The following is a 14,215-nucleotide window of genomic DNA, read 5'->3' as shown; positions in this document are numbered from 1 at the left end:
TAGTTCTGCATTCATAATGTGAATACAAAGTCACGTATGAGGTCGATTACACACTAGTGCACAAGGGGTACATTTACAAGAGGTCTTGAAATGTTAAAGTGATTCTTATTCTCATGCTAGAGAGAGAAACTAGGAGGGTGTAACTGTCACTGTTCTCTAGTAGCCCGAGGAATACGTATGTATATGAATTCTTCAGTGAGTTTCAAGGTTATTTCTCTTTCGTAATGTGAACTTTAGAAACCTGCTTCCAAAGCACTGGTGCTAGAAACTCTCAACAGGTCTGAAAACTGGAGCGCACTCTGCCATTTCTACAGTTGATACAAAACTACCTACAGCTGTCTTAATTCCGTAACTTGTGTCCAGAACAGGTTAGTCGTGTATTATGGATACCTTGTGATGTCTTCTGTCATCGAAAGACATTTCTCTTGTCAAGGGTAACACGATACTATGTTTAAAGTTTTTTAAACCTGTAGTTTAAACTCACAGCAAGAAAAAGGTGTTGTCCATGATTAGGGGTGGCATTTTCAGGGTCAACAAGGGTTATAGTTTCACCTTTAAGTCAGTAGATTAATCTTCCACATTTGAGTAAAGAAATTGATGTCAATGTCAATGCTACATTTATATCAATCTTCGTTTCAATTTGTTAAATTGCCTCTTTTTTTTTAAATGTGGAATCCTCTGTTCAGGTAAGTGATCTGGAAAGAGCAAGTCTTGTAAGTCTTTGTCATGGGGTTACCCACAGATGTAAGTCCATGACAGGGGGGCACAGGCCCTGGGAAAAAGGAAGAAAAGGAAGTTAGCAGCACTACCCAGCTAGCTGTGGGCCACGTGCTGTGGAAGAGAGGGAAGGGCAGAGAGCCAGCAGGTAGTTTTAACAAAGAGAAAACACAATGACAATGATCTGAGGAGAAATGGTAGTTTATTAAATGTAACCAAATCAAACAAAATGAGACAGAGAAGAGTACCCAGAGTACAAGTCAAACCACCACAGTGCAAGGGAAGCACGTGCTTTTCTCCATGGTGAGCTGAGACAGCCAGAGGCAGAGAGTGGCTGGGGTCTGGTTGGGAGTCCCACCCTCCCTTTGTTTTTTGCACCAGGTCCTCTGGGGCTGCCCCCCCTCCCCTTAGGGAACCCAAAATTCCCAAAAAGGCAGTAACACGGAACCAGAACATGAACTCTTTAACTGCCACTGTTCTGCATGATGTTCTGATGTGGAATACTGACAACAGAAATCACAAAACCACAAGAGTCTTCTATCACATCAACAGCCTTAAGTGAAATCTTGGAGGGAAAACAAGCAAACACCAACCCAACCCATTTCCCTGAAAATATATAGAGCAAGTTACATTAAAATTTGAGTCAGTAAAAATACTTGGAATATACTGAATGATTATATGAAGCATTCTGTGCCCTGGAAATACATACTCTCAGTGTTCCACTTTATCCAGTGTATAAGCCTGAAGTTGTAACTTGATGATAAAAGTTGCTAGCGGAGGGTGTGAGAAATGAGTTAGTCTTTTACACTGATTTTTCTAAATAGCTGTGCCCTTTCAGTACTGTAGTTAAAGTGTAGGAGTCAGTCTACAGTATTTAAACAAAAAAATAAGTGCTTTGGTTAAAATGAAAATGTATTTGTCTTAAATATAACTAGTGTTGTTAGTAGTTAACCATCTGACCTATCCATGCTAAATAATAGAAGGCAAAAAAACCAGCGTTCTAACTGTATTTGAAGAAAATGGATTTCAGATTGCACTACTGTGCCAGCATCTGTGTAGAAAGGGAAATAGGATAAATATTTGCCCTTCCGTGGTGGGTGCTAAAGGATAACTTCTGCTGTCCTTATAAGGAAATCTAGGCAGACTACACTCGTTTTTTGCAAAACCTTACATTGTTTATATGCTTTGAAGTTTTCAGATCTGCTGAAGTAGTTGTATGACTAGTGAATTGGAAGTATTCAGTGCATTCTGTATTTCTCTTGCTGAAAGCTGAAGACTGTCATTGACAGATCCTGGGCAGGAGAAGGAGGGTTCAAGCTTCTTTCCTGTATCAGATGTTCAATTACGCTTTGAATTAAGTAATTCATTCTAACTTGCTGCTTTCCAGCAATGCAGGAGTTCCTGAATCTCCTTCATCTCTTCATGGTACACAGTTCAGAGGAAATCAGACATTCATTTCTGTAGGAGTATAAGCTGTAGCAGCTGTGTTGCTGGTCTAGGCAGTATACACTTGTTCATTTCCTTGGTTTAGAATTAAGCCTCACATCCTCTTACTTTCCAGAAACAATCAGTAGCATAGCTGTAAAAACAAACACCTGCGTGACCATGAAACCTTTGCTGTGTTGACAGTGAATATGCAGAAGAGTTTTCACTCTGTAGCTTTCATTTGTCTCCAAAAGCATCAGTTTGTAAGCCCCACATCACTCCTCCTCATTTATTAAAGCTGCCCTTCCACACAGTCCTTTTGAAAGTAGATGAAGCAGGTCACATTTGCGCTCATTAGAACTGCATAGAAATTTATGCTTCAAGTCAGCAAGTACCAGCTCCCTGCTGGAACCTGCAGTTCCAAAGCAGTTATCGATGATGATGCAGTCAAACTAAGATTGCCTCTGTTGTGGGGTTGTGTTTGAGATACCTGTCTTTTTCCAGCTCTGTGGTCATTTTTCCCTCCTTAGGTAAGGAGCTGTTGGAGCAGTGGGTGAATGTATTTTCTGTAGGTAAATACTGTTGTACAGTTTTCTAATTGCCAATTTATAAGTAGTCCTATTTCCTTTGTATTTTGTCTCAAGATCAGTCCACGTTACAAGTGATAGCCACAATAGTAACTGCATGAGAAGGCAGTAGCAGTTGCCTTCCACCCAAGTGTTGCAGTATAGGTTTATGTTTAGGTGCTGTTACTGAGGCATACCTGTAAACATGAATTAAGATGATGTCCTGTAAGTAGCAATTTATCTCAACCTTTTGACAACTTTGAAACTAGTATTATTGAGAACAGTGCAGGCTGCTCTTTGAGAGTCAAAGTTCTGAACAGATACAGCAATGACTACACAGCTGGAGGAAAAATTTCCACGTTTCTTCTGCTGTTGGTCAAGATCTGGTTTGATATAATGAGGCAGTACAACTCAAATCTTGGTAAGGTAGATCAATAATAATAAAAAGGCTTTGCATATTGTATGGGCTTTTAGTAGTCTAGTTTTGTCTTTTGATGTGATTTCGTATACCCTTCCTTGGAACTTACCTTGCTGTAGTTCTTTGAACAAGTCAAAAGATTAACTGCATGCAGACCTAAAACATAGTTTATTTCTTTGACTCTTTGTTTCATCCGCCCGGTGAGAAAACAGCTACAGACTTCTTCAGCACAGTTAAAACGAACGGACATATGTAGTTAATTGGATGCTTCAGGGTGGTATAGGTATTACTGTGCTTCAGGCTCTTCTCAACTGGAGTGCTCTGCCCAGCCCGTTAGTTTCTCTCAATAGGATGCAGCTGGTATGTATGGATGTCACATACCCTCTCCATAATAGAGGTTAGCAGCTGAACATCTGTCACCCAGTCAGGTCCTGCTGCCCTAAGGAGTTTCCTTTGTTGATGAGTACGGTGTTGTATTACTGCACCCACTCCAGCTTCCTTTTCTCATAAAATACCCTGCATCACTTTGCTGTACCACCTTACATACTGTGTTTGTGTGCTCTTTGAAAGCAAGCTGTTGTTTAGGTGAATGGACTTAAGGTCTTCCTCTCACGGAAGCTGAACAGTTTGAGGACTATTGCTTAATTACCTAAGGAGCTGAATGACATACCAGAGTGAGGACGGAAGCTCTTTCCGTGTTTTTTTCCTTCCTTTGGGTCCTGAGAGAGATATAACAAAGGCAAAGCAACCTTACCTTAACTATCCTAAAGTTACTGTAAGGTGGGTGGTTTGTTTTTCTTTATTGTTTACCATAGGCATAAGTAGAGGTGGGTTTTTTTGTTTTTTGTTTTTTGAAGTTGTTATTCATGCTTCACACGAGCACACAAGCAGACAAGCATTCAGCTTGTCCTGTTATAAAACGGAGTTGGGTGCTGCTTGCCTGCTTTCAGGATCCGGGATTGCAAAGCAAGCGGGAGGTCTTGTGCACCTGTTTCCGAGGTCGCACAGGTGTATAGCGCTGGAACGATCGTCATGTCCACAGAGGATGTTAAGAACTTCCTTTCGGGCCCCGTCCTCCCAAAGCTAATCCCAAAGCCGTACCCCCCGAGCGGGCTCCTCCTGGTGGAGGCGGTTCCTCCTCAGCCGCCGCCGTGCCCGTTCGGTGTGCAGGCGGTAGCGGCGGCAGCAGCGGGCACCAACGGCCGTGCCGGCGGCATTCAAACTGCCCCCTCCCGACGCGCCCCGCGGGAGCGGCCCGCCCCCGCCCGTCCGTTGGCTGTGCTGAGCAGCGCCTTGCCTCTATTGGCGAGGCTTCCTTTCCGTCCCGCCCCCGGTGCTGATAGGTGCCGCCGGCCGGCGCTCTAGGCGTGCGGGGTGCCGGGCCGTGGCCCCCTCCGCCTCGCGGTGCCGCCATGGCGCTGCTGCTGCACCTCGTGCGGCGCCTGCTGGAGTATCTGGGCTGGCCGCCCGAGCAGGTGAGAGCCGGGCGGGGAGGGAGAGCGCTGCCCGGGGGAGTGGACGGAGAGAGGGCAGGAGGCACCGGTGCGTGTCCCGTAGGGTCTGTACTGTTGGTACGGAGCTGCCCGGGAGCTTGGGCCGTTCCCTGGTTCCGCTGTCTGCATTCGGTGCTTCGCCGACAGGCCGCCTTCCTGGAAACCCGCGTGCTGGGCGGCGGCCGTGCGGTCGGAATGTGCCTCTCCTCAGCGGTCCCGTCGGGAGCGAGTGTCCAGCAGCTGTGCGCGGCGTTACGGAGGTACCAGGCCAAGGTACGGTACACCTGTGTTGCTTCCTTACTGAGTGGCTTTCCTGAGAGCCACGCGGGTGCGTCTGGTTACTCAAAAATGCGCTTTTTTTTTGCTTAGTAGCTCAAAATCCTGCTAGCGATGCGATGTAGCTGCTACGTCCCTCTATGGTCTTTGTGCTTCCAGTACAGGCTGGGTGCAGGCTGTGTCTGGATGTGGTTTTGGAAGCAGGCTGTTAAATCCTCTAGAACCTTCAGTTTGAGAGGAGTGTGGGAAGGTTACAGTAACCTGACTGCGTTGCACCCTTTAATGTAAAAACAAAAGGCTTCAATTTTGGTCTTTCTGTTATAAGGTATTCTCGTTTTTAGGTTGTATCTGTTTGCCAAAGAAAGGAATATGGATCTACTCGAAGTGTTGTTCGTAGACTTGGGACGATTCTTTCCTTAGAGCCTTACCCAAGACCTTATTTTCAAGTAAGCAATTTATGGCTATACATAAGTTTCAACTGCTTACGTCTTCCAATTCCTAAAGGCAGTGATAGCTTTCTTGATCTTTTTAGTAAGTTTAACCGATACTTTGCATCCCTTAAGCTCACTTTTCTCAGCATGCTTATACCACTCTTTAAAGGCAAAGATTTAGTGTGCACTAAATCCAGTTTTTTTACACGTATTTTGTCTTAGCTTGTTCACCACCAGAGTCCATTGGATCATGATGAACAAAGTGTGGTTCCGACTCCTGTAGCTCCATCACTTGCTGATGTCCTGTGGGTAGCATGTGATGAAGGGCAAGCATTTGCTAGATTCAGGTAAGTGGAAGGAAAATATGTGCATAGAAAGGATTAATAGTAGCAGCTTTTTTTCTTTTGTTCTTGTCTTCTTGTCTCCAGGCTTTTTCAGGGTTCCAGTTAAACCAAGCCTGCAAATGTTTTATCCCAAAGTTCTTCCCATGTAGAATATTTTCATCTGAAAGATTTCTAGTGCTGAGTACTGCCTTTCCTCCTGGCGGCATATCAGATAAACTAGTGGCGTTTTTAACTCACATTTTTACTCAAGAAGTGTTTTGTAAGGGCAGAAGAGAAACACGTTGCGACAAAACATAAGGCATTTCTTATTGCTATCTTAGTTCATAAATGTTTTGATAAACGTTATAAAGGAGAAAATGCTGAAAAAATATTTAAATGCCTCCTTTGAATCCGATTGCTACAGTGCTGTATGTGTGAAGTTTGTTGCTTTAGTGAAGAATGCCATATGTTCCATCACTTGATACCAGGGAGAAGAGACCTTTCTCTCAACTTTTCCTCTTTGTGAAGTTGTAAAGATCAGTGAGGTCACCCCTAATCTCCTTTTCTGCGGTCTTAACAAACCCAGTGTCCTCACCATCTCCTCACTGGACAAATCTCTCCGCCCTCTGTTCGGCTTTGTTGCCTTTCTCTGGATGCTTTCAAAGATCTTAATATACCTGTTTAAATTGCAGAGCTCAGAGCTGCACAGTGTTCCCTGCGAGGCTGCTCTACCACTGAAATATGGAGGGAGAATCAGTTCTTTTAACTGGCTGGTTGTACTGTGTTTAATGCATCCCAAAATGTTGTTTGCCATCTTGTCTGCTGGCTTGTGTTGGTATGCTGTGACCAGCACCCCAGATCCCTTTCTGCTCTGCAACTCTCCAGCCATTAGTCTCCCAGTATACGTATCTGTCTGACATTACCTCAAGTGAAGAATCTGGTATTTGTCCTTTTTAAGTTTTGTGCTATTGATGATTGCCCAATTCTCCAGTTTATCTAGATTCCTCAGCCAAATTTCTCATCTCTTAAGAAAATCAACTGCACCTCCCACTTCAGTATCATCAAAACAAGTTCACTAAAGATGCATTGGACTCCTGCATCCACATGACTGAAAAATACATTGAATAGAGCTGGCCCCAAGATTGAGCCTTGGTGAATGGCAAGAGTGACTGGCTGCCAGCTAGATAAATTCCCATTGATTACAACTCTGAGGCCTACAGTTCAGCCAGAGCTTCACCCAGTGTACTGTGTAGCTGTTCATCTCACTGTTGGGTGATTTGTACAGAACGCTACTGTGGGGCAATATCAAAAGTTTCACTAAAATCTAGAAAAACTAAATCCACTGTATCCTCCTAATTAAGGGGAGGATGATGTAGAAGGATATTAAATTAGTGAGGCAGGACTTGTCTTTTGTAGACCCATGTTAGCTGGACTGGATTATTACGGTATCTTTTAAGTGTCTTTCAGTGGTGCTGGGGTAATCTCTAGTGCTTGCAGAAATTCTGAAGTTAAACTAACATGCCTGTAATTTCCAAGGTTGTCTTTTGTGCCCTTGTAAAATGGAATATAGTTGTCTAGATGCCTGTCAGCAGAGACGTCCCCAGATTCCCAAGATCGCTGGCAGAGGGGCCCAGCTAAAACATCTCCTAACTCCCTCAGAGCTTCTGGCTGAATCCCACTGGACTCAACGGGCTTAGAAACACTCAATTGATATAAATGGTTCCTTAAAATTTCATGTTGACAACTGGAAATTTGCTGTTTTCCCAGTCATGATCCTCCAGCTCATAGGACTGGGCAACACAATGTCTATCATTAACACTAGCTTTTTCTTAATCTCTGTTTGTCAAATAACTGGCTTCATCCAGTAGCTGTCCAGTATTTTCCTTAGGCTTCCTCTCGCCATTAACATACTTCTAGAAGTCTTGTTATCTGAGACATCACTGAACGATTTTAACTCTGCTTGAGTTTTGACCTTTTGCGTTTTCTTCCTGCAAACACAGCTCCGTAATCTTTGTGTTTCTTCATTTTAAAATTTGACCTTGAATGTCATCTATGCAATTCTTTAATAACATGCCAAAGGAAATTTTGAACACTGATAAAATGTTACTACTTTAAGATGACAAATTATTCCGAAATTTGCAGACAGGTGGTCTACAAGTCTTCCCCCATCCATTTTCTATCTCTCTAGGGAGAAAAATAGGAAGTTGGCTTATTGTTCCCCTACAGGATCTGTTCAAAGTCAGAGACGTAGTCAGAAGCAAGATTTAAATGTGGATGTTTGTGCATCCCTCTCTACATTCTACAATGTAGTTGAGCTTTATAATGACATCTGCTTGTCTGTTATCTTTGTTTACTGCTTGCTGGTATTGACATTTCAAGGCACTAATAAATTCAGATGACACGTTTTATAGAATAGAAGAATAGAATAAGAAGAATAGAATTCACCTTTGGATTCTTCAGCTGTTACTGTTGAACTACCAAAGTTGTTTTGAAGCACTTGCAAAATACTAAAAGGTTAAGAGTACTGTGGAAAGGAACTGTGTGTCCTGCTCTGTTTTGCTTGTGCTGCTCTTTAGCTGGTCTAACTCAGATCCAAGACACTTGATTTTTCTGTTGTTTCTGTTCTTTCTTTCTCCTCCCCTCCTGGCTCTGTGGGATGTTTGCCAAGGTCAGGTGTAATGTATATCTCTTCCTTCTGACCTCGTATGAAAAACAATGTGTTCACAAAGCGGAAAACAATGTTGCAGGTGTGGTTTGAAGTAAAACGGTGATGGATTTAAGGAGAACAGTCTGGTTTTGTTTCAGTGAATGTTCAGTGAATTTGGAATAAAGTAAATTTAATTTCTTCATTTTATTGTCTCATTCTGATAGTTTGAGTTTACACTCATCCTGTATTTTAAAGTTATTTCTGCAGGCCCCAACTTGAAATAACTTTTAAAATTGAAACACAAGAGTTGTAGCACAATACTGCATCTGTGTTATGTGTGTAGCTCATAAATGATAAGGTTCTTATTTGGTAAGCATTAAAACTTACTATTATCCTCTATTACATCTTTTGAAAGATTACAAGTTGTTTGCTGTTTATAGTGCTCATCTTGCAGAGTTTGATCTGACTCTCCCTGCCTTCTGTATCTATTGTATCATGCAGGGAGAAGGGAGAGGCACCGCAGTCAAATGGAACAGTAACAGCTCAGTCCTGCACTACAGCCTTTTATAATTTGTCCCCAAGTAAACTATCTGTTTTGATTATGACTGCTCAAAGATTTGTATTTTACTTTAACTGATGGAGATTTAAAACACTTTTTAAGTTATGATCAGCTAAACATTTTCTTAAACAGTTTGCAGATTTTATGTCTTGCAGAATGATGATAACTTGCTTGGACAGATGTGGAGTCTTGAGATTTCTTTTGCTGGCTGAACATTTTATATTGTCTTTTATTCTTTTCTAGGACTGAATTATGGAGAAAAGAAAAAAGTACAGCTTATCGTGACTTACATCCATCTCTAGATTCCATACCAAGTGTTTCAAAAACCGGTACGCAGAAAGGCAGTCTTGTTAATCAAGCGGCACTCCAGAAAATTTCTGCTCTTGAAGAGGAACTAACTTTTCTTCGTACTCAGATTGCCACAATTGTTGCAGCACAGACACTGGGAAGCATATCATCACGTAAGCCTTTCTGTTTTTTTTCCTGCCTTAGGAGTCTTCTTCATGAATTGTTGTGCCTCTGAGATTGATACAGAATATGTCTAATTTCTTCACCTGAAGTTACGTACACCAACAACATCTATGAATGTAGTATTTGCATTGTGATGGTTGTGTTGCTGCTGTGGTTTGTTTATTACTTTTTAAACATTTTTCTCAACCTCCCCACCTTTCAGCTTTTCATGGCTTGCATGTCAATTGAAATGCAGCTGATCCTATACAATGTCTCTGTTCATTTTCATGTTTGTGAAGGAACTTGGTGGTAGCAATGCTAGTAATGAACCACCAGTTACTGTTTAAAAAATAATAATTTTAACTTTAAGCTTGTGTACAGCTTCTGAAAAGTTATCAAAGAATGGTTAAAACATTCTGAGGAAGTCAGGTTCAGGATTTAAGATAAACAGGTGCTCCAAGTAGATGTCTAACCACCTTTGGAGCATCAGAGATGGTCTCTAGTATGAGATTCAGTCTTCTGATTTTTCCCTTAAATGATTTGAGGTCCTGCTTGCCTTGTATGTTGACTCCACTGTGGTTGTTAAAGCATTGGGACTGATGTGATTTATATTTGTGTAGCAAGTGCTGTGCCAAGTGAACTTAAGCAGTTCTGAGGCCTCTTATCCTTCAGCTTAGTTCTGCTGACACTTCTCCTTAGCACTCTGCATATAGTTTTGTAATCTGTTTTGTGTGTTTTGTAGTTCTCTTTGCTGGTGTTTCATTTGGTTTACTGTAACCTTCAGACCATTGAGAATGAACTGTATGTAGCTGCAGGTGCTTTCTGCTTCAGGTTCCTGATTTGCCTAGTGCAAAGATCAAAGACACAAATGGAGAAAATTGGAGCAGCCCAAACTGTCTCAGATTATTATTTCATGTATGTTTAATCTATGTACTTAAAACCAAAATTGCTCTTGGTTTTAAGTATAATTATTCTGTAGTATGATGAGTGAGTTGTGTAAGGAAGTGCTTTAAGAGGGTAGGCCATCTTATCTGGACTTAAGCAATGTCTAGGATGACTCAATTTTAATGTTGTTAATTGCAAAGGTAGTGCTGACTATTTAAAATAAAATCCCTCTTTTTCTTTTATGTCTGCATTCAGAACCCTTTAGAACATTCAGCATTCCAGATGGATCTTATCCGGTGCCAACCATGACTTCTACGCCATTGTCTGTCTCTCACAATCACTTTGCAATTCCTTCTCCTCCCCCACTTCCTTCTGTTGCACCATCTGGTGTTGATGCTAGTAATTCAGCAATTGAACTTATAAAACAACGTCGTGCTACAAGAAACAGTGCTTCAACTACAGGTGACAGTGCCGATCCCCAGAGGATGAAGAACGTTCCTAGCATGATGGATGTTTTGAAAGATCTAAACAAAGTTCAGTTGCGTGCTACCGAAAGGTAGGTTGAATTGAACGTGTACCTGAGTTATTCAAGGCTATGCAGTCATCACAGCAGTTAAAGCAGCAGCAGAGAACGCCAAGATGAAACATCATTTAACAAGCAGCTACAACTGACAAACATAAGTTTGTAATGTTTAAGTGCTTAGACTGGAATGTAAGATAGTCATGGTGCTGCTTTTAGATCAGTTTAAAAATTGCTGAATGTCATAGCTTTTAAAACTAGTGTCCTACGTTAGAATAGAAATCTCAGGTTGTTTGAGCCTTTGGGGTGTGTGTGTGTCTTGTTTCAAGACAGAGACTACTTGAAAATATCTTATAAAGTTGCCCACAGAGTTGCTGGAAACTCCTTTGGAAAACAAACTTTTTACATTCACTATGAAAGGAGTTATCTTTTGGGAAACAGTGGGAACTAACTAAACCAAAATATTTTGGTCTTTCTTTGAACTGTTAAATGCATTCCGTGCCTTATTGAAGATGCTTCATGAATTTATATAGTGCAGTTGTATTATAATACTTTTCGTGGTCTACTGTTTTGACTTTAAGCACTGTTGACAGGTTACAAAAAATCCTTACTAAAGCCTGTAACATGTCTTTGTGTCAGTGTTGGTCTGCTGTGCTAGATGTGATAAAGGCTGTCAGATGTCTTTTCTGACCTTCTGGAGTTTAAAAAAAAAAAAAGTATGCAAGAACAATTGAATCTCTAATGAATAAGAGAATATTGGCAGTAAAGTTCAAGCTCTACTGCCATACTGCCAGCATCCCTAGTTTTGACTATAAACGTTCCATATTTGGATGCTTAGGTGCTTGCTTGGATGGAAAATCTCTTTAGAAGCCTTTGCGCCAAATTTGATACATTTCCTTTGATAATTATAGAATTATAGTTGCCAAGGTTGGACCTCTAAGGTCTTCCAGTCCAACCATCCACCTATCAGCAATATTTCCCACTACATCATGTCCCTCAGTACAACATCTAACTGTTTCTTGAGCACCTCCAGGGTTGGTGTCTCCATCACTTCCCTGGTGGGAGTGGTGAGTAACGCATGAAGTGAGTTCAAGAGTGGTTTATAAATGGGACTTTATTGCCACCTGGATGCAGATTTACTTAAATGAGGTGGTGTTTTTCTTTAAATATAGTTGATTTGAGAAATTGTGTAAGTTTTCTTTTTTTTTCCCCCCAATACTTCTTAATGAAGCTTATATCAAAATATTTCATAACCTTTTTCAACACAGTGGGTATTTCCCCCTAGTATAACTTAAAATAGTTTTGAAATATAACTATTTAGCTGTGCTTTTATTTTTTCCTTTTAATCCTTTACCTGAACTCTTGATTGATTTACTGCCACTTTTCGTTAAGGAGCAGCATTTTTGAGCTAACAATCTGGCTGACGAGTTCTTAAGTGTACTGTTAGTACTCATACTTGTTGAATTGCTGAAAATAATGCGAGCAGCGTTATTTGTGTGACCTAGGATAGGATAAGGAGTATATAAAAGTAGTGTCCTGGGATTTTAGATAGCTAAGCATGTAGTTATGGGCAGGTGATAACACATTTTCTTTATAGGTCACCTGGAGGTACTCCCGTATCTAAACCGAAAAAAAGGAGAAGCTCAGATTGGGATCCAGTTGCTCTACTAACTCATGCACTGAAACAGAAGTTTGCACATAAGTATGAAGATGAGGATGATTCACTGGACAAAGAAAACAGATCTTTTGATAGCTCCCCATTTTCTAGTCCAGAGATCCCAATGGTATGTTTTTTTTATAAGCTTTTCATATTGTTGAAAACTGTAGCATGATTGAGCTCAGGACATTTGTTTGATGGTAACTTATAGTTATTCGTGTGTAAAAACTGTGTGTAGTTAGTAAGACTATTAATTAGCTAACTAATTTTACAAATAAGGATGTCAGGAAGGTAACAGAGATTTGACTAACACGTGGTATGTGTTTGAAGATGAAAATGAAAGCTTTGGGTTTAGCATTTCTCGTGTGGTAGCATCATTTCTATGAACTCTGCATCTTTATTCTGAATAAAGATTCTGAATGTTGTTACAGAGCACACGGAGAAATACAGACAGATAGAAACTTGTTTAAATAAAATAGCTAGGCTTATATTGTGGATATTGTAGACCAGTGCATTGCATGGCTAGCATACCTGATTCTAGATGGGAAGATGGAAGTGAGATCCAGGAAGAGCTTTTTTTATGGATCATCTTTTGTTCCAGTTCTAACAGCTGAATTTATAAGGTCCTGGAAGAGGGACTGAAGTACAAGCTTGTTCAGGAGTAGATACAGAAAAATGGGCTCTTTTGGTTGAAGTGGAGGTTTAACTGCAGGATTAGTATGAGTATGCTTGTTCTAAGTGCTTACCCATGAGTGTTCTGAAGAATAAATGTGCTTAAAGTAATTTCACAGGTTTACTATCTTATTCTTCCCGGGCTAAGAGAAGTGCAGAACTTACTGCCTTTATTGTACACTTCTTCTCATTTGGTGTCTCGGGTATAATTTTACCTAATGCTCTCCCTGTTTTCCCTAGGTTGGACGTTGCAGCCTGAAGACAAATGCAAATTCTAGCCTTGTAAGAACTGACAACGTTAAGCAAGTATCAGTGTGGAAAGTGAGACCTCATATTTAACTGATGGAGGGAGACTTCTGATGAAACTTGGTACTGTGTGTAGGTGGCACTGCTGCTCTGTGGAACTGTTTTGTAATGTGTTCTAGAATGTCTCTATCCTCTGCTGTTGAAGTTTGGATTGTAGGCATGTGAAATTGCCTCTTCTTCTTAGTTTCCCAGCAACCAAACTTGTGAATCTGATGCTTTATGAGAAGCACGCAACCAAAAAGAGTAGCTTGTTATTATGGGGCGTTGTGCCTTAAACCTGGGAAATAAAGGAAGTAAATGTGTGAAAGAAATGTAATTATTGGTGTGGCAGCTGTGGTGTGTGCTGTCTCTGCACGTGAGTGTAAATAATGAAATAGTGTAAACTTTTGATTGGAGTGTATTATGTGTAGCTGACTCTATACAGATGCTGGTAGCTAACACTGTAGTATAGTTTCCTCAGGATTTCTTTGCAGTTTGTTAATACAACTCCATATTTCATATGCAAATAATATTTCAATTTATTTTGCATCCGTGGAGAAATTTTTATTTGTGAAGCTTTGTCTTGTTGGAAGTACTCTGCAGGCTGCTCAATGCTTGGCATATGAGGGAGTTGTCTTCGCACACACAAAAAAGACTTTTTTAGAGGGGTCTGCTGACATGTAGTCTAACTTCTGTGTATAAAAGAACCTTGTGTTATTTCTATCACTGTCTTCTCTGTATGAAGTCTGTTCAGTGTATACAATAAAATTTCCTTTGTATTGTAGATGTGTCTGTCTTGCAGGCTTTTGTATATTAAGAGCTGACTGTATTTTTATGCATCAGGATTATTAGACAAACTTTGTATTGATTGAATTGTGAACTGTATCCATT

The 14,215-nt window shown here is 40.8% G+C and overlaps 1 protein-coding gene across 1 annotated transcript; it reads left to right on the top strand.

The window, feature by feature from the left end:
• The first annotated feature begins 4,443 nt into the window (after positions 1–4,443).
• Positions 4,444–14,207, top strand: MTFR2 (mitochondrial fission regulator 2). The gene is made up of 8 exons (XM_072332449.1): positions 4,444–4,601; positions 4,767–4,892; positions 5,237–5,341; positions 5,549–5,673; positions 9,099–9,316; positions 10,446–10,746; positions 12,308–12,494; positions 13,280–14,207. Exons 1-8 carry the CDS (start codon positions 4,539–4,541, stop codon positions 13,376–13,378), a joined length of 1,224 nt encoding a protein of 407 aa, XP_072188550.1. The 5' UTR covers positions 4,444–4,538; the 3' UTR covers positions 13,379–14,207.
• Positions 14,208–14,215: the final 8 nt, after the last annotated feature.

This window comes from Excalfactoria chinensis, chromosome 3, assembly GCF_039878825.1.
Source record: "Excalfactoria chinensis isolate bCotChi1 chromosome 3, bCotChi1.hap2, whole genome shotgun sequence".
In the NCBI taxonomy this organism is placed as follows: Eukaryota; Metazoa; Chordata; class Aves; order Galliformes; family Phasianidae; genus Excalfactoria; species Excalfactoria chinensis.
The sequence above is the reverse complement of the archived record's forward strand: the minus strand, read 5'-3'. Positions and strand labels throughout refer to the sequence as shown.

What these genes read in the sequence shown, in the direction of transcription:
- MTFR2 (XM_072332449.1), top strand. Translation starts at nt 4,539, where the DNA reads ATGGCGCTGCTGCTGCACCTCGTGCGGCGCCTGCTGGAGTATCTGGGC. An exon ending in TACGGAGGTACCAGGCCAAG is followed by an intron (nt 4,893 to 5,236) that starts GTACGGTACACC and finishes TCTCGTTTTTAG; the next exon opens with GTTGTATCTGTTTGCCAAAG. An exon ending in CAGTTGCGTGCTACCGAAAG is followed by an intron (nt 10,747 to 12,307) that starts GTAGGTTGAATT and finishes TTTTCTTTATAG; the next exon opens with GTCACCTGGAGGTACTCCCG.